Source organism: Phocoena sinus, chromosome X (assembly GCF_008692025.1).
Source record: "Phocoena sinus isolate mPhoSin1 chromosome X, mPhoSin1.pri, whole genome shotgun sequence".
Taxonomy (NCBI): domain Eukaryota; kingdom Metazoa; phylum Chordata; class Mammalia; order Artiodactyla; family Phocoenidae; genus Phocoena; species Phocoena sinus.
This window is the reverse complement of record NC_045784.1, coordinates 129,590,313-129,615,903: the sequence shown is the minus strand read 5'-3', so window position 1 is coordinate 129,615,903 and position 25,591 is coordinate 129,590,313. Positions and strand designations below refer to the sequence as shown.

The 25,591-nt window shown below is 61.5% G+C and overlaps 1 protein-coding gene across 1 annotated transcript; it reads right to left on the bottom strand.

Moving 5' to 3' along the window:
* Positions 1-718: 718 nt before the first annotated feature.
* On the bottom strand, positions 719-14,800 carry PLXNB3 (plexin B3). Its single transcript, XM_032620988.1, has 35 exons — positions 14,783-14,800; positions 12,270-13,313; positions 11,673-11,852; positions 10,988-11,116; positions 10,802-10,902; positions 10,214-10,343; positions 9,895-10,051; positions 9,697-9,805; positions 9,503-9,617; positions 9,265-9,390; positions 9,053-9,169; positions 8,697-8,790; positions 8,445-8,614; positions 8,048-8,199; positions 7,664-7,769; positions 6,824-6,954; positions 6,394-6,570; positions 6,087-6,279; positions 5,735-5,965; positions 5,488-5,649; positions 5,255-5,406; positions 4,991-5,091; positions 4,689-4,912; positions 4,375-4,553; positions 4,046-4,112; positions 3,455-3,782; positions 3,240-3,343; positions 3,016-3,154; positions 2,515-2,693; positions 2,229-2,389; positions 1,864-2,011; positions 1,651-1,715; positions 1,507-1,582; positions 1,310-1,384; positions 719-1,028 (listed from the first exon to the last, which is right to left on the bottom strand). The coding sequence occupies exons 2-35, from the start codon at positions 13,302-13,304 to the stop codon at positions 924-926; spliced, it is 5,718 nt and encodes a 1,905-aa protein (XP_032476879.1). The 5' UTR covers positions 13,305-13,313; positions 14,783-14,800; the 3' UTR covers positions 719-923.
* Positions 14,801-25,591: the final 10,791 nt, after the last annotated feature.

Genomic DNA, 25,591 nt, shown 5'->3' with positions numbered 1-25,591 from the left:
TGGCCCCGCCCTCAGGGGTCCTCAAGTGGGAAGCAAGTAAGCCCACAGCTCTAGTGGGCTAGTGGCAGAGGTGTCCGGGTCAGGCAGAGAGCCCTTGGAGCTTGTGACCTTGGGACCCCATCCAAGGGACCAGGAAGAAGAATTGGGTCCCCAGAAAGGGGGTGGGTGGGGAAGCCTCCAGGGAGGCAGCAGGATGGGCTGGAGACCTCCGTGGCTGGCGTGGGTGGGGAAGACGAGGGGAGGCCTTGGGCGGCCAAGGAGCCCCCCGAGCCTGTGGGCACTACTGTGGGCTTCCGGCAGAGACCGGTGGGCACTTTGGCTCTTCAGAAAGAACACTGGCTGCTCCCAGGAGGGCTGGGGGGCGAAGAGGGGAGCCAGGAGGCCAGCTGGGGACTGTCAGAGTCAGAGGGAAGCGGAGGGGACCTGGCAGTGACTGGCGACACTTGGTTCTACGTCCCTGTGCCAAGGAAAGGACTGGGAGGATGGGGTGGCATAGATGGGGGCCTGAGGGCAGGGGCACCTTTCCCGCAGGGGTCAGGGGAGGGAGGAGAGCAAGGCCTCGGAGTCCTCTTTTTCTCAGGTAGCAGAAGTTGTAGCCCTGGGCCGAGGGGAGGGCTGTGCTGGGGCACTGAAGAGACTCACAGGCGAAGGTGGGGCTGGGCATTGGGCTTCTTCTAAAGACATTTCTATTTTATTTCCAGATGTGATGCTCCAGCAAACATAAATACAGTGGGGAAGGGGGAGGGAGAAAGGATGGCTATAAGTTAGAAACCCAGGCGGGGAAGGAGGGAAGCGGAGGGGGTGCGGGGGGGCGGGTAGGCAGCAGGGAGCCGCTCCCGCTCTCTGCCGGCCACTCCCGTGTCGCCGGCTCCTTCCAGGCTCCGTCCAGGGCATTGAACCGGCAGATCCTGCTGCTGCCCAGCTCACAGGTCAGTCACCTTGTTCTCCACCAGGGCGGCAACCTGCTGCAGGCGGCAGGCCAGTTGCATCTTCTGGCCCACAGGGTCCTCCTCCAGGGCACTGATGATCTACCAGAGCAGAGGAGGCCGGCCCGCCTGAGGCCCTGGCCCTCGGCCCACCGGCCGCCCTGCCCTGGCTCCATCTCAGTAGCAGCCTGGGGAGCCAGAGCTCCCTGAGGAATCCGGACGGATGCCGAGCCCCTTCCCCAACCTGGGCCTTTCCTCTCCTCTGTCCAGATTGGGCCTGGACACTGCCTCTCGCCCCCAGGGAGACTCCTGGGGCCTCCCTCTGGGCTCTGGGCTCCGGGCTCTGGAGGCATGCCCCTCCCCCCGAGTGCCCCGGGCCTCACCTGGTCGTAGTACCTGTGGATGTGGGTGTAGAGTTCTCGCAGAGCTTCCAGACAGTGGGGAGCGGAGGTGTAATTCTAGGGGCAGCACGCGGGGGTTGAGGCCCCAGCCCGGGCGTCGAGCCAAGCCTCCCCCTTCCCCTCTGCCCGCCTCCCCCGCCCCAGGTGTGGAAGGGTGCACCCTCTGGGCCGGGCCTCACCCCCGAGAGCTCGGCCAGAGCCGAGTTCATCTCCTGGTAGCTCGCCGGAGAGCTCTGGCGAATGTCGGAGTAGTATCTGGAGGAGGGGACAGAGTTAGGGGCAGGCAGCACCCATTCCCTCGTCCGTGATGCCCCGACACCTACCTCTCCACCATCTGCTTGTAGCGAGGGATCTCCCGGGCGTAGAGCAGTTTGTTCACGGGGGAATCCTGTTCTGGGCAGGGGTGGGCGTGAGCGGGAGCTGGGGAGCTCTGCCCTGGTTTTCTGACTGTGCCACTCGTGCCCCCCCAGCCCCACCCAGGGCTCTGCTCCGAGCCCCCGTGGCTCCCCCGCCAGGCTTTCTTCCTCTGCCCTCACCCGGCCCACTTTATGCTCCGAGATGGTGCAGGAGTCCATGAAGGTCTGGGCGATGACGGTGAGGACGGCGTCCACGTTGTCCGACACCCGCACGTCAAAGATGAGCTGTGGGTTCTTCAGGGTGTTCACCCAGAACCGCAAGAGTAGGCTGGGGACACGGGCCAGCCGCGGCGTGAGCAGGCTGCCCCAGCTCCCATCCTCAGCCTGGTCCCCGGCCCTGAGCTGCGCGGGGAGCTGGCCTGCGAGCCCGTGCGGGGGCAGCCGGGAACCCAGGGCGAGGGCCGCCGGGCCCTGGGCTTCTGTCCCGGCCCTGTCGCCCCCGCCCTGCCAGCGTCCTCTCTGCACGGGGGCAGCAGGCGAGGCACCTGTTAGTCTTCCAGATGTGTAAGGTCTCCAGGTCCTCAATGCCGTGCTTCTCGGCCAGCTCGTCCAGGAAGTCAAACAGGTACTTGACAGCGATGGGCACAGGCCGGTTCACGCTGAGGATGGCCTGGAAGGCGTCGTCCACAAACTTCTGCAGTGTGCCCTAGAAGGCAGGGCGCGGGCGGTATGGGGGGGGGGCAGGGTGTGTGCGCCTCGAAGCCGCGGCCAGCCGCGGCCTGCCTCAGTGGGTGGGGCCGCCCCGTCACCCCAGCTCCCCGGCCCACCTACCTTCATGGACAGCAGGCGGGTGAGGTAGATCTCCGGAATGGCCTTGGCCCGCGTCCGCTCCCGCTCCGGCTCCCTCAGGCTGCTGCGCCGCGCCTTCGCTGCTTCTGGCTCATCGGTGACTTTCACCAGGTGCCAGAGGCGGACCCCGCCGTCCTCACCGTCCTCCGGCGCGGGGACGTCTGAGGGCACAGAAGCCGGGCCTCAGTCCTGTGCACCCTCATGCCGCCGGCCGGGGAGGCCCAGCCTGCTTCCCTGGTGAGGTGGGGCAGGGTGGGGGGCGCCGAGGGCCGCAGGGTAAGAGAGATGTGGAGGACAGGGTGGCAGCCCAGGGGCTCGCTCGGCCCAGCACCCCACGGCCCTGGAGCTTCCCGACCCGGACGCACCGCCGCCCTCGTCCACCCCGGGCCCCCGGCTCAGCCTGGAGTTGTGGCTTCCCCGCTGGCGAGGTTTGGGGAGACCCGGACACGGCAGACGGCATGACCGGGACTCCGGCCTGCCCACCTCGAAGTCGGGGGCAGGTTGGTGCGGCTGGGCCACGGGACTCACTCTCCCCAGAGGGGCAGCTCGGGGCCGGGCTCTGGGAGACGGCGCCTCCGTTGTGCAGCTGGGGAATGAGCCTCACCGTGGCTCCATCCGGGACCTGGCGGGGAGGGGAGCAGAGGCTGGGCTCCCTCCCTGGCTGACCCAAGGCGGGAGCCTGCCCCCAGCGCCCACCTGCCCGGCACCTTGTAATGCTGCAGGGTGTTGAGTCTCTTCCAGCGGTTCTGAGTCACTGAGGTCAGGTCCTCGTCCGACAGGGTTAGGTGACCGGCCAGGCCTGAGCGCCACTCTTGGGGGGACCCAGGGAAGCCGGTCAGCCCACGGCCTGTTCCCGTAGGGCGGAGCCGAGTGGCCACAGGTGAGAAGAGCCTCGGGCGGGGCAGGAGGGGTAGGTTCTCACCGAGGTCTAGGGCGTGCACTGAGGGCCTCTGGGAGAAGGGGGTGCCCTTGTAGACTTGGTCCAGCACCTTCTCCTTGACCTGGGTGATGGTGTCCGTGTCGAGCACCCGGGCGGGCACGCGCTGCACCACGCTGCCCGCCGCAGCCCCACCAACCCCCGGGCCAGCCAGCACCGTCAGCGTCAGGGCCCGGAATTCCACGTCCTCCCGCAGCAGGCGGCTGTCGTTCAGGGTCCGTTTTGCCTTGCCCGTCACGGCGTCCACGGGGCCCTTGTCCACCTGGTACTGGATGGCCCGCAGGAGCACGTAGAGCGGCTCACCCGCTACCTCCTGCAACCACCAGGAAGGGCTGGCGTCAGCTGGGGGGCGGTGGGCGGTGCGGGCAGGGAGGGGCGGCCCGCTGCACAGAGCGAAGATGGACGGCAGGCAACACCAGCAGCCTCTGCTTCACATCCAGCCGGGCAAATGTTCGTAGCCTTCCCTCACCGACCCCCCCGCCCTCGAGCCCGAGGCCCCTGGGCGGAATGGGGGCGCAGATCAGTGAGGCCAGAGGCAGCAGCCCCAGAATGGCGTGAGGGGAGAGGGGCCCTCACCCTCAGGAAGGCGTAGAGACAGATGGACACCCAGTTGGTGAGCAGCTTCTCCACCATAGTCTCCGTCCTGCAGGGAGCGGGCCCCGGGTCAGAGGGGCTGCTGCAGGGCCACCCTGTCTCCAGGCTGAGGCAGGCGGTAGCGGGAGGGCAGAGCTGCTCCGCCTGGCCACCCTTTGTGCCCGGCTTGCCGCTCAGGGTGCCCATCTGCTTCCCCACCAGCGGCTCCGGACCCAGCCCGCCTCCCAGGGCTTCCCAGCCCCATGCACGCCAGGACAAGGCTGGACGGAGCCAGCTCCCCTGCTGCCGGGACCGGCCAGGCCAAGGCCAACCTGCGTAGCATGAGCTTGGGGTTCTTCTGCACGTAATGGGCAGCCAGGTCTCCGAGCAGCGTCCTCACGATGTCGGTCAGGTACTCGAGCTTGCCGTGCAGCGCCAGGGACAGCAGCGAAGCCACGAGGCAGCGGTCCCGCTGGGAGAAGCTGGGCTGCTCCTCCAGGGTGTGGATGAGCTAGGCGGGAGGAGGGGGTGCTGGCACCCACCCCGGGAAGCCCTGCGCCCCACACATCCTCCCACGCCCGAGCCCACACCTGCTGCCTGGCCCGCTTCCTCGCCCAGGCCCGCCTCCCGCCCCTGCGGCCCTCACCGTAAGGAGGAAGGGCTTGCTGTTGAGCAGGTTGGAGAGCTGCATGAGACCCTGGCGCACCGGCGCGCGGCGGCCCTCCTCCCCGGGCCCCTCGAGGGCAGGCTGCAGCGGGCAGCTGCCGCGCCCGGGGAAGAAGGCGCGCTCGGCGTACGTGCGGTAGTCCAGGAAGGGGATCCCGCTGGCCTCCAGGTCGCTGCTGAGGTCAGTCATCTCTGTCATCAGGTCTGTAGGCCAGGAGCCACTGAGGTGTGAGCTCAGGCCCAGGTCCGCCCTCTACCCTCTCCCCACCGCCCTCTCCCGACCTGTGAACTCCTTTCGGCACTGGTCGCCTACGCCGATCTCCAGGTTCTCCAGCTGCACCAGAACCTTCTGGTAGTCCCGCAGGGCCTGCTTGCTCTTGTGCCTGCGGCCCAGGGGCCAGGTGTCAGCCACGGGACCAGAACTGCCTGGGCCGAGGCCACTGCGCCAAGATGGCCGCCTGCGCAGAGGCCCGCCGTGGGCCACCCTTTCCGAAGGTGAGGAGGGGAGTTGGGGCGGGCGCGCGCGTGGCAGGGCGGCCCCCTCACCTGTACACGAGGGTCAGGAGGAGCACGGCGGCGATCGGCACGGCCACGCCCAGGCCCAGGCCCGCCTGGGCCTCCACGGGGAAGGCAGAGAGCGCGGGCTCAGCCTCGTACTGGACGGGGCCCAGCGGCAGCCGCACGTTGCCCATCTGCACCTGCAGCGGGGACACGGGGCTCTTGAGCGCCGGCCTGCAGCGCTCCGCCCGCCCAGCCCGGCACCCCGGGCCCAGCCTCACCACGAACTGCGGCAGGGGTCTGGAGCCATTGGTGGGCTGCGGGGCCCGCGCGGGCGGCTCGCAGTACAGGTGGGTGAGCGTGAGAGTCTTCACCAGGCACTCGCCGTCGCCGATGTGCACGCGCACCTCCTCCTTGCTGATGCCCAGGTTGAGACCCTCACCCTGGAAGCCGGATCCGGGGCCTGAGTCGAGCCACCCAGCTGGTGCCCACAGCCCCCGCGCAGCGGCGGCCGGCAGGAGGCCTCACCTCCACGTCCAGGATGTGGCCTGGCTTGAGGCGGTAGGGGCGGGCTCGGCTGAGTGGGGCCAGGCGGGGGTTGGGCTGGTACAGGAAATCCTGGCCCCCACTGGCGCGGGCGAAGTCCACATGCACGTTGTCCAGGGCGAAGAAGACGCGCCGGGGGCTGGCCCCGTCCGGCACTGCAGGGCTCCGGCACAGGAGGAGGCTGGACGAGTTGACGGAGCAGACGGTGGAGCACTGCGAGGCGGCGGGGCCGGGACGAGGCAGGGTGAGCCGGGGCTGCCCGCTCGCTCCCAGGGACGTGGGGGCCACCCCGCCCCCTCGCGGGGCACGGCGTCACCTGCTGGTGGGGCCTCACCTGCAGCAGGCCCCCCTCAAGCTGGGTGCAAGCCTGGGGGGCTGCGGCGGGGGCCCGACAGCTCCCCCTGGGGGTCGGGTCCCGGGGCTGCACCGCCACAGCCGTCTCCTCTGCGGCCTCCAGCCACACGGACAGCAGGGGCCGCTCTACCACGTCCAGGCCCGTGCCCCTGACTCGGATCAGCCGCCCGCCCCTGCGCCAGGATAGCACTCAGCAGGACCAGGGGCGGCGGGCAGCCCAGTCCGGTCCTGGCTGCCCACCCTCCCGGCAGGGTGCACAGGTTGCCCCGGGTGGATCAGGTCCTCACCCCCGGAAGCTGACGCTGGGCTCCGCCGCCACGAGCTGGGGGTCGGCGGTGTAGTGGAAGGGGCTGGCGAGCAGCGTGCGCTGGGCACGGCCGAAGACCACTCGAACCACAGCTTCTCCTGGGCTGGCCTGGGGCGTGGTGTGGCACACGATGGCCTCAGGACACACTGGCTCCCTTCTGCAGGGTGGGGAGGTATCTGGCATCTTGGGCTCTAGCCTCAGCCCGGCCTCCCCACCAGAGGCCTGCTTTGCCTCCCTCACCAAGGGCAGAGACCCCTGGGGTGGGCACGGCAGCCGTGGACCTGGGACTTTCACGGGGGCCTTGGGGAGCCCTGAGCTCATCGCCCCCATTGTACGCAAGGGGACGCTGGGGCCCATAGGGAGTATCCCCAGCTGACAGCGACCAGCTGGGGTCAGGAGGAGGGACTCACATACGACAGGGCTGGCTGCCCACAAAGGCACTGATGTTGCCTCCCGTCTGCAGGTGCTGCCCATGGATGGTGAGTTGGGTGCCCCCTGCCTGGGGGCCCCACTGGGGACTCAGGCTCAGCAGGACGGGGTCCTGGGGGACAGGGCAAGCTGGGGCACGTGGAGGCCCACTTCTCAGCTCTGCCTCCTGGGCCACGGCTGACCCTGCTCTCCCTCTGGAAGCCCTGTGCCCAGCTTCTGCAGCCCCGCAGCTCTCCTGCCAGCCGCCCTGCCCCACCAGGGGGTGCTCTTCTCTCCTCGCTGCGTCTCCTCGTCCTCTGCCGCGGCTTGCACCTCCCAGGCCCCCCTCCCCGCAGCTCTAAGCCCCAAGATCCAGTCACCTCCTTGGGGTGCTGCCCCTGCCCCTGCACCCACTGCTCCCACCCCAGGCTCTCTGGCTCCAGCAAGTCTCGAGGGCTCGGGCTGGCACCTGGAGGCATCCCTGCTCTCCCCCATCCCCTTGCCCGCAGGCAGCCGGGTGGGCAGCAAGTCCTGACAGCTCTGCGTCCCCGAGTGGTCCCCCGGCCATCCGGCGGCCGCTGCACTCACTGCTTCCGCTGCTTGCCTCCCTCCTGGACAGCGGCCGGTGGGCAGCGTCCTCACCATCCCGCCACTGCCCACAGCCCACCGTCCACTCAGTGGCCAGAGCGATCACTCGGATCGCGTGGCTTCCCTCCTGGACATGAGGTGACGCTTCCCACTAACCTTAGGTCAGGTTGGAAATCCTCACGTAGGTGTCACTGCCCTCCTGTCCCTTCTTTCTACTACCCCCTCTGTGGGGAGCACCCTGGGTGGGCACTGACCTGGTAGGTGAAGTGCTGGGTTGAGATGCCCGGTGGCCGACTCTTAACGGCCACTTGGATTGGGCCCACGGTGCCGTTGGGGGCAGGAGATGTCACACACACAATTCTGCAGAGCGAAGGCCCGATAGCTGCTCAGGAGCCCCGTGGGCCGAGCCCTCGCCTGTCGGGAGCTGCAGGCCGCCTGCCAGCCGCTGCCCAGAGCCCACCCCCTCCACTCCTCTCGCTGCCAGCCCCCCCTCCCTTCCCCCGGCCTCATCTTCCTTCGGCGCATCTGACCCGGGCCCACGTTTCTTGGCTGCGAGCCTCCCTTCTCTCTGGGCGGCCAGTCTCTGAGGGCCTCCTTGGGAGGGCGTCCCTCCGCCCCCGGCTGCCAGGATGCCTCACCGGGCAGAGATGCGGTAGAGAGAGGGGTCAGGGCTGCAGGGCCGGCCAGCCACGCTCACGGCGTCCTGCACGTCGGCAAAGTCCCGGCCCAGGTTGGAGCCCAGGATGGTGAGGGCCAAGCCGCCCTCAGTGGGGCCGGTCAGGGGCTCAATCTGCAACAGGGAAGGGTGGTGATGGGATGCCCCCAACCTGCTCCTCCTTTGAGGTGTCGGGGGGTGCCTGGCCAGCCGACCAGACCGAGGTGGGACACAGCTGCTAGGGTTTGGGGGCCTGGGGCAGGGCTGCGCTGACCCTGGTAAAGCTGAGACAGTGGGGGGCAGGGCGGGGCCAGGCGGACCGCGATGGGGGATGGGGGATGAGTGAGAGGCTGGGCCGTAGGGGAGGGCTGGGGACTCACCGCGTCGATGCTGGGTGCGGGACACAGCAGCTCCACGGCCCCAGGCGGGCACAGCGGCCCGTAGCGGCAGGTGGGCCGGTCGTGGCTGCACCACAGGCAGCCCAGGCTCCCGCTGGCCGCCTGGCAGTGGCTGCAGTCGGGGTGGCCCACGGCGCAGTCGTACAGGGTCACTAGGAAAGGCCAGGCGGTGCGCTGAGGCGCCTCCCCCGGCTGCACACCCCGCCCTGCCTGCTGTGCCGCCCCCAGGCTCACCATGAAGAGTGCGGGCATTGTCCAGCCTCTGGCCCTCGCCCCGGGTGACGTAGATGGGCACCGGGAGCTCCCGCTGGGCCATGGAGGGCTGGAACTGTGGGTGGAGGGCGGGGTCAGGCCCGACCCAACTCGGGACACCCCCTGACCCCCGCCCGCCTCCTCCAGGACGCTCCTCCCAGAATGGGTGCCATTGTTCAGGGCCCCCGCATCTCCCAGCAGGGGCTGTGGGCACCACGTTCCTGTGCACGCCCAGGCCTGCCCACGGCAGGCCTCCTGAGTGACGACAGGCTGAAGGGGGCGAGCCCCTGAGGGCCCGGGCGTCCAGTGGCAGGTGAGTCTGTGGGGCAGCTGCCCACCTGCTGGGCCTGGCAGTGGATGAGGCCGGCGTCCCCGGCCACCTCCTCCAGGGAGGCTGGCAGCCTCTGCAGTTCTCCGGGCAGCTCCAGCCAGCAGTGGTAGGAGGCAGGCAGGCCCTGGGGGTGGGCTCTGTCAGCATCCTGGACGCTGTCAGCCGCTACCACTGCCCCTCCCCCGCTGTCGCTGTTCCCCCACCCACCGGAATGCTCACCCGGAAATGCTGAAGGTTCCGCACGCGCAGGGCCAAACGGCTCTCCCAGCCCACAGGCACCAGGAGGGGGCCTACCAGGCCCTCGACCCGGGGACAAGCCCCTGGGCCCCGCACCTGGATGTCCACCTGGGGGAAGGAGACCCCTTAGTGCTTCAGGAGTCGAGGGGCCTAGGCGGGCCTGGGGTAGGGCGGGCGCACGGCGGAGGTGAAGAGAAGCCAGCAGGCTGGGCCCGCCCACCTGTTGGGCACTGTAGATGGTCCTCTCGCCCTCCGGGCAGCGTTCCCCGTACACACAGCGGCTGCTCTGGGGGCACCAGTGGCACCTCCAGCGGCTGCCCACACAAGCACTGCACCTGGGGGGACGGGGGACTGCTCAGGTGGGGCGCCATCGGGAGTCACCACCCCTACCCAGCGGCTGGGCCCGGCACTCACGGAGCAGCCGCCTCCAAGGCCTGCACGGCACTGCAGTCGTAGAAGGAGAAGTTGGTGGTAGCCACGACCACGTCCTCGAACATCAGGGCCAGGGGCAAGGTGATGTGCTCTGGGGGGGCATATGGTGGTGGCAGGGGCGGCCATGTGGCTCCTGCCCCTCCGGCTCCCCCCTTGCCCCTCGCCCCGGGCGCCCCTCACCTGTGCCTGGAGGGTTATGCGGCAGCTGGTCTTGGGGAGGGGTGACGCAGGCCACGTGGGTCCCTTCCACGTGAGCCAAGCTGTCATAGTTCCCAAAGGCACAGTGGAAGTATTCGTCCACGGTGAGGGTGGGCAGCCGGGGCACAGACAAGGTGACCTGCGACGCACGCGAGGAAAGCACAGCAGGCGGGGGCCTCCTGGGGGGCCCAGCTCGCCGAGGGAGAGGGATCCAGGGCAAGGGAGGGCTGGGAGCAGAGGCAGCAGGAGAGGAGGAAGACGGGGCAGCCCCCGCCCCGGCAGGCGGCGGCAGGCATCTGACCTGGCCCTGCTCCTGGCGAGGGTGCTGGGCCGGCAGCAGGCTCTGGATGTGCAGGCAGCGGCCGTCCTCGTAGCTCCATAGCCACTGGTTGGGCTGGGCCGCCCGCCCGCACTGGCCCTTGCGGGTACACCTGTGGGGCAGGGGCCCGTTGGGTCCCTGTGTGGGACTCAGGCTCCCTGGGTGATTTGCGGCAAGGGGCTTGGGAGGACGGCCCAGCTGGAGCGCAGCGAGCAGTGGGGGTGAAAGGGACTCTGCTCAGAGAGGAAGGGGCCAAGCGCACGAGCACGTGAACCTGACTTAGGGTTGCCGTGAGGGATTCCTGAGGCTGCCGTGTGGAGCGTGGGCTGGAGAGGAGCTGGACCGGGCCAGGGGACACCTGAGAGAGGTGACGGAGGCCTGGCCCAGAGGGGGCTGGGGGGAGGAGAAGTGGACAGGCTGGGCAGCGGGGGGAAGGGGACGCCACCAGATTCTCGGTTGGGTACGCAGGGCAGGATGGGGGAACTCAGCGACGGCCCTGCGTCCCACCTCGGGGACGCGACCCGGCCTCCTGGCCCACCTAGAAGTGCTCCGGGAGCGGCCCCCACTCACCTGCCCTGCAGGACGCACCAGCCGCACAGGGGGTCCCGGGCCTGGAGGCAGCTGCTGCAGTCGGGGAACTGGGGGCAGGCTGCCACGGGTAAGCGGTCCACCTGGACAGGCGGCGGGGTACGGAGGTGGTGGCTGCAGGGCCTCGGGCCTCGTGTGCTCACCCCCCACCCCCGGGACAGCCCTCACCTGCTGGGAAGTCAGCACGTAGAGGTGGCTGCCACTGCTGTCCACCAGCAGGTCGGGGCTGATGGCCGAGCCCGGGGGCCCCACTTGTTGTGAGTGGTACACCTGGCCTCGGGTGCCATTGAGGAAGACCTGGGGGGATGACAAGGGCAGGGCTGGGCCAGCCCGCCGAGCCAAGGCCTGCTCTCAAGATGGCCGCAGGCTAACCGTTCGGAGCAGGTGCTGTCCCGGCTGGGGTTCCCGGGGAGCATCCCGGCCCCCAGAGCTGTCTCCCCTTCTTGCCGGCCCAGGGCGGCCAGGCCGTGCCGTGGAGGGTGGGGCAGGCCCACGGGCATCCAGCCTGCCCATGTCGCCTCACCCAGCTAGGGAGGCAGAGCCACCCTGGGTGGGGCCCTTGGGTGCCAGGGGAGGAAGGGCAGTTGTGGGGAGACAAGCAGGTCATGAAAAGGCAAGAGTCTCCTCTTATCGGCTGGGAACCAGCCGTCAGTGTGCGGCCTGGCTTTCCGACCTGCCAGCAGGGCGCAGGCCGAGAGGTGTGGCAGGAACCCGTGACTCACGGGGCTTCTGGGAGCCCCCACAGGGCAGGAGCGCCTCCAGTCAGGCCACTGAGGCCGGGCCCGGCCTGGCAGCATTGAGGCTGGGACCGGGGGTCTGGCCGAGGCCCGCCCCGCCTTCACCAGGCCCTTACTTTATGCAGCTGGCCCTGGATGTCCCCCAGGAACGCTATCGTGTGTCCGTCTGCCTGGAGGGCTGCGACTGCGCTGATGGAGTTTCTGAGTTGCAGCAGAGGCCCCGCCTCCAGGGGCCTGCGGCCCGCGATGGGGCTCGGGGTGTGTTCGTCGCCACAGGGGTATGACTCGGGGGAGTCCTGCAGGGGCGGAGAGGGGGGATTCAATTCCTGGAAGAGGCACGAGGTACCCTCCCTGGGCCCAGATCTGCAGTCAGCCCAGGATGGCAAGGCAGCAGGCGAGAAGGGCTCAAGGTTGCGCCGCAGAGAGGGAGAGACTGGCCGAGGAGACTCAGACAGGCGGGCCCCTCCTTGCCATCCTCTAAAGCAGAGGTCACAGGCGATTGTCGCATGGGAGCGTCCAGCTGCCCTCGGCCAGGACTACGTGTGGCAGCCCCGGCCCTGGTCAGAGAGATGCTGCAGGTCCACAGAGGGACAGGGCCGGGGTGGCAGGCCGGGCGACACGAGGCCGCGGGAGAGGCGGGAGCCGCTGCCAGGTGGCGGTGCGGAAAGCCTCAGGTGAGAGGGCAGGGGTGAGGCCCGGGCCCAGCCACTCACGGGCGGCAGGGTGACGCAGCGCGATGTGACGCCGTACTCCACGGTGGCTTCCTCCGTGCCGCCGGGGCCCCGGCCGCCCGTGGTGTAGCAAAGGCGCCGGGCCCGCTCCATGGTCGCGTCCAGGTCGGCCAGGGGAAAGGCGCACAGGGCTGCCTGCACCCCCCTCGGGCCGGCAGCAAACGCTCCCAGTAAGGCGCCTGGGGCGAGGGAGGCGGCCTGGATGAGGCCGTGGCCCCGGCAGGTGAGGGGCACTTCCACATAGGAGTAGAGGTTGGCGTCCCCCAGGCAGACCCGAGCCACGTAGGAGCGGTACTCGGCCTGTGCCCGGGCCCCACGGCGGCGGAAGACGAAGTAGGCCGAGCGAGCGTCAGCGAGGGCCGCCACGTAGCTGTTGTTGTAGTCGGAGAGGTCGCCCACCACCAAGCGGCCCAGGCCCTCGCTGGAGAAGGGCTGTGGCCCAGCCAGCTGGCGCACGGTCAGGGGTGGCACCCCGCCCGACAGCTTGCCCGCCAGGCCCCTGGCCACCAGCAGGAGGTCCCCGCCTGGCCCGGGCACCACCAGGCCCACCGTAGCCACGCCCACGGCGTTGGCAGCCACGAACTGCCCGTCGCCGGGGTCCTCGGCCCGGTACAGCAGCTGCGCCACATCCTCGAGGCGCCGCTTCTCACACACTCCCTGCCGCACCTGCCCGCAGGCCACCAGCTCCCGGGCCCGGCCGCTCACCAGCAGCAGTTGGTTGGCATTGTCGGTGAGCCGGGCCTGCGGGCACTCGGCCGGCTCCCGGAAGGGCACACAGTCGGGGCTGTCGAGGACCGGGCCTGTGACAGCCACCGACTCGAGCCGCAGCGCGGGGCTGAGCTGGAAAAGGCGGTTCACCGCGCCCACGTAGAGCGCGCCCCGGCCTGGGGCCAGCGCCAAGCGGTTGAGGGTGGTATTGGGCGCTGGGAAGCGGTGTGCCCACGTCGGGGCGAGTGGTGGGCACAGCAGCGGCAGCACGAGCAGCAGGCAGGCGCCCAGTGGAGGCCGGGGCGCCATCGCGGGGCCCTGGGGGAGGCCGGGCAGGAAGGCACGAGTCAGGGCGGCCGTGGGAATGGAGGACGAGGGGGCAGGAGGAAAAGGAGAATCCAGGAGAGACAGAGACAACAGAAGGGGAGGGGAAGAAGGACGGAGAGGCAGAGAGACAGCAGCAGAAAGCGGGGGCAGGGAGCAGCAGGGGAAGCGGAGAGGGAAAGAGTCAGAGGGAGACAGGGACGGGGCGGGGTGGGGGGTGGGTACGGAGAGTCCCCAGGAGGTGGGGGGCGGGGTGTACGCATGCATGAGGAATTTCCTTCATCTACTTTAGATGCATCTAGATTGTGGAAGGGGGCAGATCCTGAAAAGCCACAGGAACACCAACAGAAGGACTGAGTGGCAGAGAGAGGAGAGACCACAGAAAGGAGAGCAGGGCGGAGAGTGGGGGGCGGCGGCGGAGGGCGACGGAGGGCGAGGGGAAAGGGGACAGGAGCCCAGAGACCAGGGCCTGAGGGCCAGCGAGGGTGGGAGAGAAAAGCTGCCCTGGGAAGCCAGCGGAAGAGAGGAGAGAGCCAGACACCCCGCTGCCTGCCCCAGAGGAAGCAAGGGGCCGGTGGCCAGGGCCGAGGCAGAGGAGAACAGAGGGCTGGGAGGGCCCCAGACTGAGCTGGGGGTGCTCAGAGCGGGGATGGGGGAGTTGGGGGGCACCAAGAGACAACCCAGGGTGCAGGGGGTTGGGGGAGGCCTGTCCCTTGCCCCATCAGCCCCGGCAGCCAGGGTCCACTGGGACTGGCACGGGGAGGGTTAACGTGGGGGGGGTGGAGTGAGAAGAGGACAGCCAGAGAGGGCGGGAGGGGAGAGGAGAGCTTGAAAGAAAGTCCTAGCCAGAAGCTGGGCATGGGCTCCCTTCCCCACCCATTTGGGGCCCAAGGCTGAGCCCTGAGGGGAAGGGCGGGGCCCTAGCCTCCAGAGGAGGCTCTGATCCGGGGTTCTGCTGCGCCTTCCAGCTCACCTCCCGGCCAGGGGCCCTAGCAGCCGCTGCCCAGCAGCCTCCTGCAGTGCCCAGGTGACACGCGCCACGAATCCCTGGGCCGTGATGGCCCCTCACGCCTCTCTCCTCCTGACCCCGGCACAGAAGCCAGGTCCTGAGTTGAGCCAAGGTCCCGCACAGCTGGGCGTGTGGGCGCGTGCCAGCCAGGAGTGGGCCCGCTGTCATTCAGCAGCCTGCCGGCTCCGGCCCCCCAGCTGCGGGGAGAGCTCAGAGGACGCCCCTGGGCCCTTATCTTGGGAATACAGACAGGAAGGTCAGGCCTGGCCTGGGGACAGGGCCGTTTCCTCTGGACCCTGGTATCGGTGGCAGTGTCTGTGGCGGGTGAGGGGCAGACGGCCCGCAGCTGGAGGCGCAGCGCGTGGGAGCCCAGGCTCCAGGCTCCTCCGCGCTCCTCACCTGCCTTCCCTGCCCCAGAGGGGGGTCTCTGGGGACGCAGGACTCAGGCACTTACCGCAGCGAAGGGCAGCAGCAGAGGCGTCTCCCGGGGCAGTGGTGACGGACACAGGATGGCTGTGGGGGGCATTGTCCTGAGTAGGAGGGAGACAGGCAAGGCTTGGTTCCATTCACACTCAACCCTGGGGGAGGAGGGAGGCCAGGAGGGCTGAGGCCTGGCAGCCAGGCTCCACCACAGCTGGCAGCTTTGTCAATAGTGGCCGGGCCAAGGCAGCCCTGCCTCCACGCCAACAATGTCCCCTCTGTCCAGAGGCCCAGGCCAGGGACCCGCTATATGGTGTCCCTATCCCCATCCAGGCTGTTCTGACCAGGGGGCTCCCTGCCACTCCCCACCCCCAGAGAGACACCCCCTGGGATCTGGGGACAAAGGGACAGGGTTTCCTTCAGCCAGAAAAATGAGACCCACACAGCCAGTCCCCCACTCCCGCCCTGTGCCAGCCAGCGTGCTCCTCCCCGTGTCCCCCCGGGGTCCCTGTGAAGGGTGCAGAGTGGGCCACGGAGCCCCCCTGCGAGGGCCAGGGCCCTGCGCCCCTGCATAGCAGGCCTCACCCTCGGTAGCCTTGGCGCCTGGCTGGAGGCGAGTCCTGACCCTCAATGCCTGCGTTTGTCCAGGCGGGGGGCAGGGGAGAGACTGGCCAAGGCAGCCCGCCTGGGAGACCTTCTCCCCTCACGCCCCCCCACCCCCAGGGACTGGCAAAGTCGTGCCAGGTACAGTCTGGTGCCAGCATAGAGGATGCACGGGAGGGGGTGGGAACCCAGCCCTTAGCTTCAGACTTGGCAACTGGTCGCAGGCTGTCCCCCTCCCGCTCGCTCGGGGAAATACCATCCCAGGATGGGTCTGGATCTCCCCCTTCACGTGTGGGGTGGGGAAGGGAGTGGCAGCCGGCAGCCGGCTCCTCTGCCTCCCTCAGAGGGCACCGTCCGCACACCAAGGCGGCAGGGCTCAGGCCGTGACCCGAGGTGCGGGAACAGGTGTGCTTGAGTCAGGCTCCCCGTTTCCTCCACAGGGTGCGGTAGCAGCAGGCAGGCTCAGGGGTGAGGTGACAGCCACAGGGCTCGCTGCCACCTGGCTGGGCCAGTTGGGTGGCTGTAGGAGCGGGGAGCCAGGCGGGCCGCTTCCCTACCCCGTGCCCTGCCCCGTGGCCAGAGGCGCCAGCTCTCGCATTTGGGGGCAGCAGCCGCAGCCCTACCTCCCAGCGCCAGGGCCACCCGTTGGCCAGGACGGGGGGGGGGGGGGGGGGGGGGGGGGCGGGATCCGTGCCCCCAGGCATCAGGAGGTGTCGTCGCAGGACTTGGGCTGGCGCCTAAGCGCTTTCGCCTGATTCGGGCTAGTCGGCCTGTGGACCCCTGGCTTCTCCCGGCTCCCAGGTGGCGCCCCCCACCCCGACCCGGCGACCCCTGCACCCCGCGCCCTAGCCAGCCCCGGCTCCTGCCTACCTGAGCGGGCCGCCGGCCGGGCCGAGGAGCAGCTGGCGGTGCCAGGAGTGCGTCCCGGAGGAGCCCCAGTCTCCCTCCCCACAATGCAATCGCTCCCAGCCCGAGTTGTCCTGGGTGGCCCGGGAAGCCCAGCCCCTCCGCGCCCACCCCTTTGCCCGACGGCGCAGGGCAGGGCACTGCTGCCCTCTGCCGGCCTCGGTGGGCATGGCAGAGGGCCGGCCGCGCACCTGCCCGGAGGAGGTGAGAGGGGGCGGTGCCCTCCCATGGGGGGGGTGGGGGCAGGCGGGCATTCCATAGCCTTCCATGAAGTGCCCTGACTGAGCGCCAGACTTGGCCCTGGCACTGGCACCGTTCAGAGCCAAAGCCCACAGCCACCTGCCCCGAGAGTCTCCCGGGTCTCAGGGGCAGAACTACTTGACAACAGATGAGACCCCACTGCCAGGACAGCCCATTTGTGGAGGGCACTGTGGGTCACCAAGGAGGGGGAGTCAAGTCTGGGGGCGCTCAGGGCATCACGGAGAGCATCACAGAGGAAGTGAAGTTTAAGCTGACCTTGAAGCACACGGCGCTACTCCTACTGTCATCCTCCGATGTACCAGGGCTGGTCTAAGAGTTCAGTCCTTCCAATGACCCCAGAGCAGGTGCAGTTATTTCCCCTGGTTCACGGGTGGGGAGACTGAGGCTCGCAAGGTTAGGAAACTTGCACAAAGTCACAGGGCTAGTAAGTGGTAAGGCTGAGAGTCGACCGCGGGTCCCTGCCCTTAACCATCAGGCCACGAGGCCCTGAACCATGAAGGGCAGCAGGCATTGGGCAGGAAGGGAGATGGGGACTGCCCGAGGCCAAGCCTGCCGGTGACGCGCCCACAGGGCATTTTCTCCTACCTGGAGCACAAGTTGGTCGAGGTGGGCTTCGAGGCTGCAGAGGGCTGGCAAACGGCTTTGCATTTGAACAAGCGCAAGCTGGCGGCCCAGGGGTGGAGAGCATGGGGGAAACCTGGATCGGGGGGGCTGTAGGCGTGGAGAGGGGGAGCGGGACCCAGGAGACGTGGCGGTGGACAGGGTGTAAGCGGCGAACGCAGAAGGATCCAGGAGATCCCTGGGCTCTTTCTGCTGGGGCGTCACTCCCTATGGAGCAGGGGTGCCAGTGGAGGGGAGGACTGAGGGGCCCACAAGGCAGGAGGAGGTGGCCAATGGAGCTGGTGGGGTCTTAGCGTAAGAAGCTTGGCTCGGGGTGAAGAGCACTGGGGGTGGGTGGGAGTCACAAGAGGGAACTGGGAGACCAGGGGCGTCAGGGGAGGCAAGCGACCCAGAACCTGAAGGCCCAGCAGATCCGGAGGGCTACACCCCGCTCCCCCAAGGGGGAAGGCCAAATGCCCAAGAAGGGGCCAGGGAGGGATCTAGAAGCTCCGGGAGAGGCAGGCTGTCGGGAGAGTGATGGGGGAGGGTCTCTGAACACTAAGACTGGAAGGACTGTCCCCCCACCATGGCCAGCTGGGCGCCTCCCCTCCACCGTGTCCCTCCTCAGCCTCCACCCCAGCACACACGTGTCCTTGGTGGCTTCGGGAAAGACAGACGCCTTCAGTCCCAGCGCTGGGAACATTTGTCCTACCTTTCCACAGAAGAAAATAAATCTGTCTCCAGGCAACACAATTTTTAATAAGTATGTATGTGTATGGCCTGCAAGGGCCGTGTCCACCGGTCCCAGGCAGAAGACAGGCAGCCCCTAGTCTGAAGTCAGTGGCAACGGTGAAGGACCTTTGCAAGCTTTGTGAGTTTTAACATCTTACACAAAGGGAATCCTGTTGTTTTCCTTCTGCCAGTGGCTCCTTCCCCTCGCAGCTGGCCTTTGGAGATGTATCTGTGCCGATCCATGTGGATGGCCCATTCGTCCAGCTGCATGGGATCCTTCCATCAGTATCCCTGCGAGGGGTGGGGAGGCGGCCTTGCTGAGGGCGGGGTTCTCTAGATGCTGGAAGGGGACTCGCCGGGTCATAGGGCACGTGCGCTCCGAGTTTGCCAGGGGCGGAGGAATCGCTTTCCAAGCTGGTGGCCCACATGACACTCCCACTGCCACTGTATAGACATTTATTTCTGTTTCTCCTCATCTTCACCAGTACTTGGACTTAGTACTTTTACTTTGTGTTTCGTACTTTCGGTCAATACAGTGGGTGTGAAATGGTGATGCCTTGCTGGACTTTGTTTTGGCTGCGTTGGGTCTTCCTTGCTGCGCGTGGGCTTTTCTCTGGTTGCGGCGAGTGGGGGCTGCTCTTCGTTGCGGTGCGTGGGCTTCTCATTGTGGTGGCTTCTCTTGTTGCGGAGCACGGGCCATAGGCGCGTGGGCTTCAGTAGTTGTAGCACGCGGGCTCAGTAGTTGTGGCTCGCGGGCTCTAGAGCGCAGGCTCAGTAGTTGCGGCGCGTGGGCTTAGTTGCTCCGCGGCCTGTGGGATCTTCCTGGACCAGGGCTCAAACCCGTGTCCCCTGCGTTGGCAGGCGGATTCTTAACCACTGTGCCATCAGGGAAGTCCCCCCGTCTTATTTTTTATTTTAATGTTTTAATTGAAGTATAGTTGATTTACAATGTTGTGTTAATTTCTGCTGTTCAGAAAAGTGACTCAGTTATACACATATATAGATTCTTTTTTATATTCTTTTCCATTATGGTTTATGGCAGGATGTTGAATGTAGTTCTCTGTCTATCCCTGTTTTACTTACTACAGCTTTAAAAGCAAGCCTTGATACCGGGAGGGGGTCATCATCTTTCAAAATTCTGTCACCTATTCTAGGCCCTTTAGTTTTCCTTAGAAGTTTCAAAAACAGCTTGTCAAGTTCCAGGAAACACCGTTGGGATTTTTTTGAAGAGGTAAATGGAGGTTTTGTTGAATTTTGAATCCCTTTGAAGACTAGTCATCTCTAAAATATCATTTCCCCACCTCTGAGCATAGCACCTCTCTCTAGTTATTAAGATCCTTTCAGTACATTTTCCCCTAAGGACTTGAACATCACGTGTTTGGTAGAGCTGTTACTAGGGACTTGCTTTTTAAAAAATATTTACTTATTTATTATTTGTTTGGCTGCGTCGGGTCTTAGTTGCTGTGTGAGGGATCTTTGTTGTGGCATGGGGGATCTTTTAGAAGCGGCATGCGGGATCTAGTTCCCTGACCAGGGATCGAACCCAGGCCCCCTGCATTGGGAGTGCAGAGCCTTAGCCACTGGACCACCAGGGAAGTCCCAGGACTTGCTTTTTTATGGCATTATAAATGCTATCTTCTTCTTAATTCACTTTCTGATTGTGCTGCTGGTACACAGAAACACAACTGACTTTTTAAAAACTGAAGTACAGTTGATTTACAATGTTGTGTTAGTTTCCGGTGTACAACAAAGGAAACAGAATTGACTTTGGCGTATGCATTTTGTCTCAAGCAGCCTCATAAATGCTTGTATTAGGGCTAATAATTCTTTGTGGATTCTTTTTATGTTTTTCCAAGGAAGGTGACTTTTTAAAAAAATTTATTTGGTTGCACTGGGTGTCAGTTGTGGCAGGCGGGCTCCTTAGTTGCGGCTTGCCAGCTCCTTAGTTGCGGCACGTGAGCTCTTAGTTGCGGCATGCGTGTGGGATATGGTTCCCTGACCAGGGATCAAACCCAGGCCCCCTGCACTGGGAGTTCATAGTCTTATCCACTGTGCCACCAGGGAAGTCCCCTGTGGATTCTTTTTGGTTTTCTACTTACACAGTCATGCCATCTGGGAGGAATGACTGCTTTGTTTCTTCTTTTCCAGTCCTTTTAACTACAGTTTCTTTTTCTCACTTTACTTCCCTGGACAGTACAAGGTTGAATGGAAGCAAAGAGAATATTCTTAAGGTTTCATCATTAATTAAGATGTTTGCAGAGGGTGTTTACAGACACCTTTATGAGATTAAGGCAGGTCCCTTCCAGTCCTAGTTTGCTATATGTTGAATTTTATCAAATGCATTCAGAAAAAGCACTGAGTTGATGACAGAATGTTCCTCCTCCCATCAGTTAATGTGTTCAGTTGTGTTAATTGATTATCTAATGTTAAACCACCCTCGCATTTTCTGGGCTAAACTCAACTTTGTCATGGTGTAGTGGCTGGATGGGTTTTGTTGTTGTTTTTGGAGCACGTCCTCTTTTTCTGTTCCCTGGAACAATTTATCTAAGACGAGGGTTATCAGTTCCTTAAAGGCTTGATGGAATACATCTGTAAAACTATCTAGGCCTTCCTTGTTGTTGCAGCCACCAGCCCCTCTATCCATACATTTTAAATCACATTGCCGATTTCTTTAGTAATTATGGGACTGTTCAGGTTTTCTGTTTCTTCTTGAGTCAATTTTTTTATTGTGGTCAAAAATACATAACATAAAGTTTACCATCTTAACCATTTTTAAGTGTATGGTTAAGCAGTGCTAGGTACACTCACATTGTTGTGAAACGGATCTCCAGAACTTTTTCATCTTGCAAAACTGAAACGCTATATCCATTAAGCAACTCTGCTTTTCCCCAGCCCCTGGCACCCACCCTTCTACTTTCTGTGTCTATAAATTTGGCTATTCTAGGGACCTCACATAGGTGGAATCGTGCAATATTCGTCTTTTGTGACTGACTTATTTCACATAACATAATGTCATCAAGGGTCACCCATTTTGTAGCATCTGGCAGGATTTCCTTCCTTTTAAGGAGGAATAATATTCCATTTTGTGTATAGACCACATTTTGTTCATCCTTTCATCAGTCAGCGGACACTGAGGTTGCTTCTACCTCTTGACTATCGTGAATGGTGCTGCCACGAACATGGATATGTAAATAGCTCTGCTCTCGATTCTTTTAGATACATACTCAGAAGTGGGATTGCTGGACCACATGGTACTTCTATGTTTAATTTTCTGAGGAACTTCCTTGCCATTTTCTATGGCAGTTACACCATTTTACAATCCCACCAACAGTGCACAAGACTTCTAATTTCTCCACATTCTTGACACTATTTGACGTTTTCTGGGTTTTTTTGGGTTTTTAAAGAAAATAGTAACCATTCTAATGGGTGTCAGGTAATTTATTGTGGTTTTGATTTACATTTCTTGATGATTAGTGATGTCGAGCATGTTTTTGTATGCTTGTTGGCCACTTGTATATCATCTTCGGGGTAATGTCTATTCAAGGCCTTTGCACATTTTTTAAATCTTTTCTTAAAACTTAATTTATTTTATTTTTGGCTGCGTTGGGTCTTCGTTGCCACGCACAGGCTTTCTCTAGTTGCGGCGAGCGGGGGCTACTCTTCGTTGCGGTGCGCGGGCTTCTCATTGTGGTGGCTTCTCTTGTTGCGGAGCACGGGCTCCAGGCTTGCGGGCTTCAGTAATTGTAGCACGCGGGTTCAGTAGTTGTGACTCTCGGGCTCTAGAGCGCAGGCTCAGTAGTTGTGGCGCATGGGCTTCGTTGCTCCACGGCACGTGGGATCTTCCCAGACCAGGGAAGATCGAACCTGTGTCCCCTGCATTGGCAGGCGGATTCTTAACCACTGTGCCACCAGAGAAGTCCCTTTGCACGTTTTGAAATCAGGTAATTGGATTTGTTGTTGTTGAGTTGTAGGAGTTCTTTGTATATTCTGGGTATTAACCCTTTATCAGATATGTGACTTATATTTTCTCCCGTTCTGTAGGAGGCCTTTTTACTCTGTTTGTTGTATCCTTTGTTGCTACACGTGTCCCTACTGTCAACCAGAAGACAATATTCCCAATGACTCTGAAGCCCCCATATACCCTGTTCCTCCCTTGACATAAGCAACCACTAGCCTTTCCTTACTTTTCTTACTTGTCCCACATATGCATCATCTCTAAACAATATATCTTATATTTTTAGAGCTTATATAAATGGAATCATACTGGATGTATTTTTCTGTAACCTGTTGCTTTAGTTCCATATTACATTTGTGACATGCATCCGAGTGTGATACATCTAGCTGGAGTTCATTCATTTTTATCGCTGAATGGTTTTCCATCATATGACTGCAACATAGTTTGTTTTTTCACCTGTTAATGGACACCTGGGTTTTTTCTGGCTTTTGCTTATTATAAACAATGCTGCCTGTGAACGACCTGTACGCGTAATCTGGGGTATTTGTGAAGGACCTTCTCTAGGGTGTGCCCAAGAGTGACCTTGTTAGGCCATAAATATGTACATCTTTAATTCTACTAGATAACACCAAATTGTTTTCCAGAGTGGCTGTACAAGTTTGTGTAGCACCACAGTGTACGAGTTCCTGCTACTCCATATCAATGCCGACACCTGCTATTGTCTGACTTCTTAATTTCTATCAGTCAGTGGATGGGAATAAAAAGATATATCACTGTGGCTTTAATCTGCATTTCCAAAGACCCTCTGTTCTAACTTGCCAGGGAATAAAGTGTGGTCTTCTGCATGAGGTGGGGTAAAGATGTGAGCATCTAGCAGCTTCATATATATAAAGCTGATATATATATATATATAATTGAAATATATGTGATCTAGCAGCCTCTTGCACGGGTGTCCAAGCTCCCATGCTTAAGCCAGAGTCTCTCATTATGTTGGAAAGGGCTATGGTATCCGTGGTTTTACCCCTGTTTTCCTCTCCTTTCATTCTTGCCAGAGCCTTGTGTCTATCTTACTAATTTCAAAGAACCAACTTTTGGTTTTATTGATCTTTGTTTTTTCTATTTCATTAATTTCTGCTGTCTTTGTGATTTCCTTCCTTCTACTTTCTTTGGGTTTATTCTACTGTGGTTTTTCTAACTTCCTGGGTTGGGGCTCAGCTTACTTTTTTAAGGCTATACATTTACTCTTAAGTACTGCTTGAGCTACACTCCACACGTTTTCAAATGTCGCGTTTTCATTGTTGTTCAGTTCTAACATTTTTTTAGATTTTCATTATATTTCTTCTTGGACCAATCAGTTATTGGGAAGTGTATTTTTAAATTTAAATTTGTAAATTTAAATTTTCAAACATATGGGAGGACTTAATTTTAGCTTTGTTATCCATTTATGATCTTATTCTATTGCAGTTTGAGAACATGCTCTGTACGATACCCATTCTTCTAGCATTTGCTGAGATTTGTTTTGTGGCTGCGAACATGGTGGGTTTTATTAAGTGTTCAAGGTGAACTTGAAGTGTGTAGTCTCTAGTTTGGGGATGTCTGTTAATCAAGTGTGTTCAGTTTGTGCTATATTCTTCCTATTTTTGTCTGCTTGAGCTACCAATTGGAGTGAGAGGTAGTGCGATTTACTGTGGTGAATTTACTAATTTATTAATTTTTCCTTTTACTGCTACTTTTTTTTTTTTTTTTTTTTTGCGGTACGCGGGCCTCTCACTGCTGCGGCCTCTCCCGTTGCGGAGCACAGGCTCCGGATGCGCAGGCTCAGCGGCCATGGCTCACGGGCCCAGCCACTCCGCGGCATGTGGGATCTTCCCGGACCGGGGCACGAACCCGTGTCCCCTGCATCGGCAGGCGGACTCTCAACCACTGCGCCACCAGGGAAGCCCACTGCTACTTTTTTGTTTGATGTACATTAGAGGCTCTGTCATTAGGCAGCTACAGACACATTCAGAATGGTTAATGCTTCTGAATGGATTATTTCTTTAATCATTGGGCAGCAACCCCTTTTACTCCTAATAATGATTTGTGCCCTGAGGTGTACTTTGTCTGATGTTAATTTCTCTCCACTAACTTCCTTTTGAATGGTATTCGCTGGGTATGCCTGTTTCCATTTGTATCAATTAGGGTTTGGTGGCAGACCACAGAACCATTCTAGCTTTGTAAGTTGAAAAAAAAAAAGGATTTATTATCAGGTAGGGACGGCTTGCACAATCTTGGGAACAGATGGAGGAACACCTCCTAACCCTCCAAATTGCCACTTGTCCTGGATCAGGAACAAATCCTGACCTCAAAACTCAGCTAAGGGACTTCCCTGGTGGCGCAGTGCTTAAGAATCGCCTGCCAATGCACGGGACACGGGTTCGAGCCCTGGTCCGGGAAGATCCCACGTGCCGCGGAGCAACTAAGCCCGTGCGCCACAACTACTGAGCCTGTGCTCTAGAGCCTGCGAGCCACAACTACTGAGCCTGAGTGCTACAACTACTGAGCCCACATGCCTAGAGCCCGTGCTCCATGACAAGAGAAGCCACCGCAATGAGAAGCCTGCACATCGTAACGAAGAGTAGCCCCCACTCGCCGCAACTAGAGAAAGCCTGTGCGCAGCAACGAAGACCCAACGCAGCCAAAAATAAATGAGAAAAAAAAAAAAAACTCAGAGAAAACGCCGTCTATCTCCCGTCCCCCAGATGAGAGACCAAGCACCGCGCGTCCATGCATCTCTTCAACCACCAGCTGCCTCTCTGCTGGCCAATGCACCCTCGGACCACCTCCTAGCGCTTACTCATCATTTCCGCTGGGGCCAAGGGCCTGGGCCCAGCAAGCACTAATCACGCAGCACCTTCTCCCCGACCTGTCCCTTCTTCCGCAATGGATGCCGTCGCCCAACCGGCCACTCAAGCCAGAACCCAGGGGTCACCTTGACTCTCACTCCACCCGTCCCCTCCCCCAGAGTCTGAGGTACCCTCCGCATGACTTTCTTCTATTCTCTCTAGTGCATCTGGGATTTCAGGCCTCAGCACGTCTGGCCTGGGTTGCGTCAAGCGGTGTGCTCCTTCGTCTATGTCTATCTCTTTACCTGTGATCCATCCATCCATCCATCTATCATCATCACCAGTCTATCATCTCTCTTTATTATCTATCAATCGTCGATCACTTCTACCTCTTTCTGATCAATGTATCCATCACCTATTATCTATTTTTTGAGGCGAAATTCACATCACACAAAATTAACCCTTTTAAAGTGCACAATTTGTTGGTAGTTAGCATACTGACAGTATTGTGCAACCATCACCTCTGTAGTTCCAGAACATTCTCATTACCCCAAAAGGAAACCTTGGCCCCATTCAGCAGTCACTATCCAGCCCCTGGCACCCACTGGTCTGCTTTCTTTGTCAAGCTGAATAATACTCCATTGTACGGACAGACCACATTTTGCTTGTCCATTCATCTGTTGATGGACATTCGAGTTGTTTCCACTTTTGGTTACCATCAATAGTACTGTTAATAATGTTCACGTATGAGGTTTTTTAAAAAAAATTTATTTATTATTTTTGGCTGCACTGGGTCTTCGTTGCTGCGCGCGGGCTTTCTCTAGTTACGGCGAGTGGGGGCTACTCTTTGTCGTGGTGCGCAGGCTTCTCATTGCGGTGGCTTCTCTTGTTGCAGGGCACGGGCTCTAGGCGCGTGGGCTTCATTGGTTGTGGCACGCGGGCTCAGTAGTTGTGGCTCGTG

Excerpts from the sequence above, each read along its gene's own strand:
- PLXNB3 (XM_032620988.1), bottom strand. The coding sequence starts at position 13,304 with ATGGCGCCCCGGCCTCCACTGGGCGCCTGCCTGCTGCTCGTGCTGCCG. Across the intron at positions 6,955-7,663 it reads CCCAGCACTTCACCTACCAG|GACCCCGTCCTGCTGAGCCT; the intron begins GTCAGTGCCCAC and ends CCTGTCCCCCAG. Across the intron at positions 6,571-6,823 it reads GGCAGCCAGCCCTGTCGTAT|AAGGGAGCCAGTGTGTCCTG; the intron begins GTGAGTCCCTCC and ends CCCACCCTGCAG.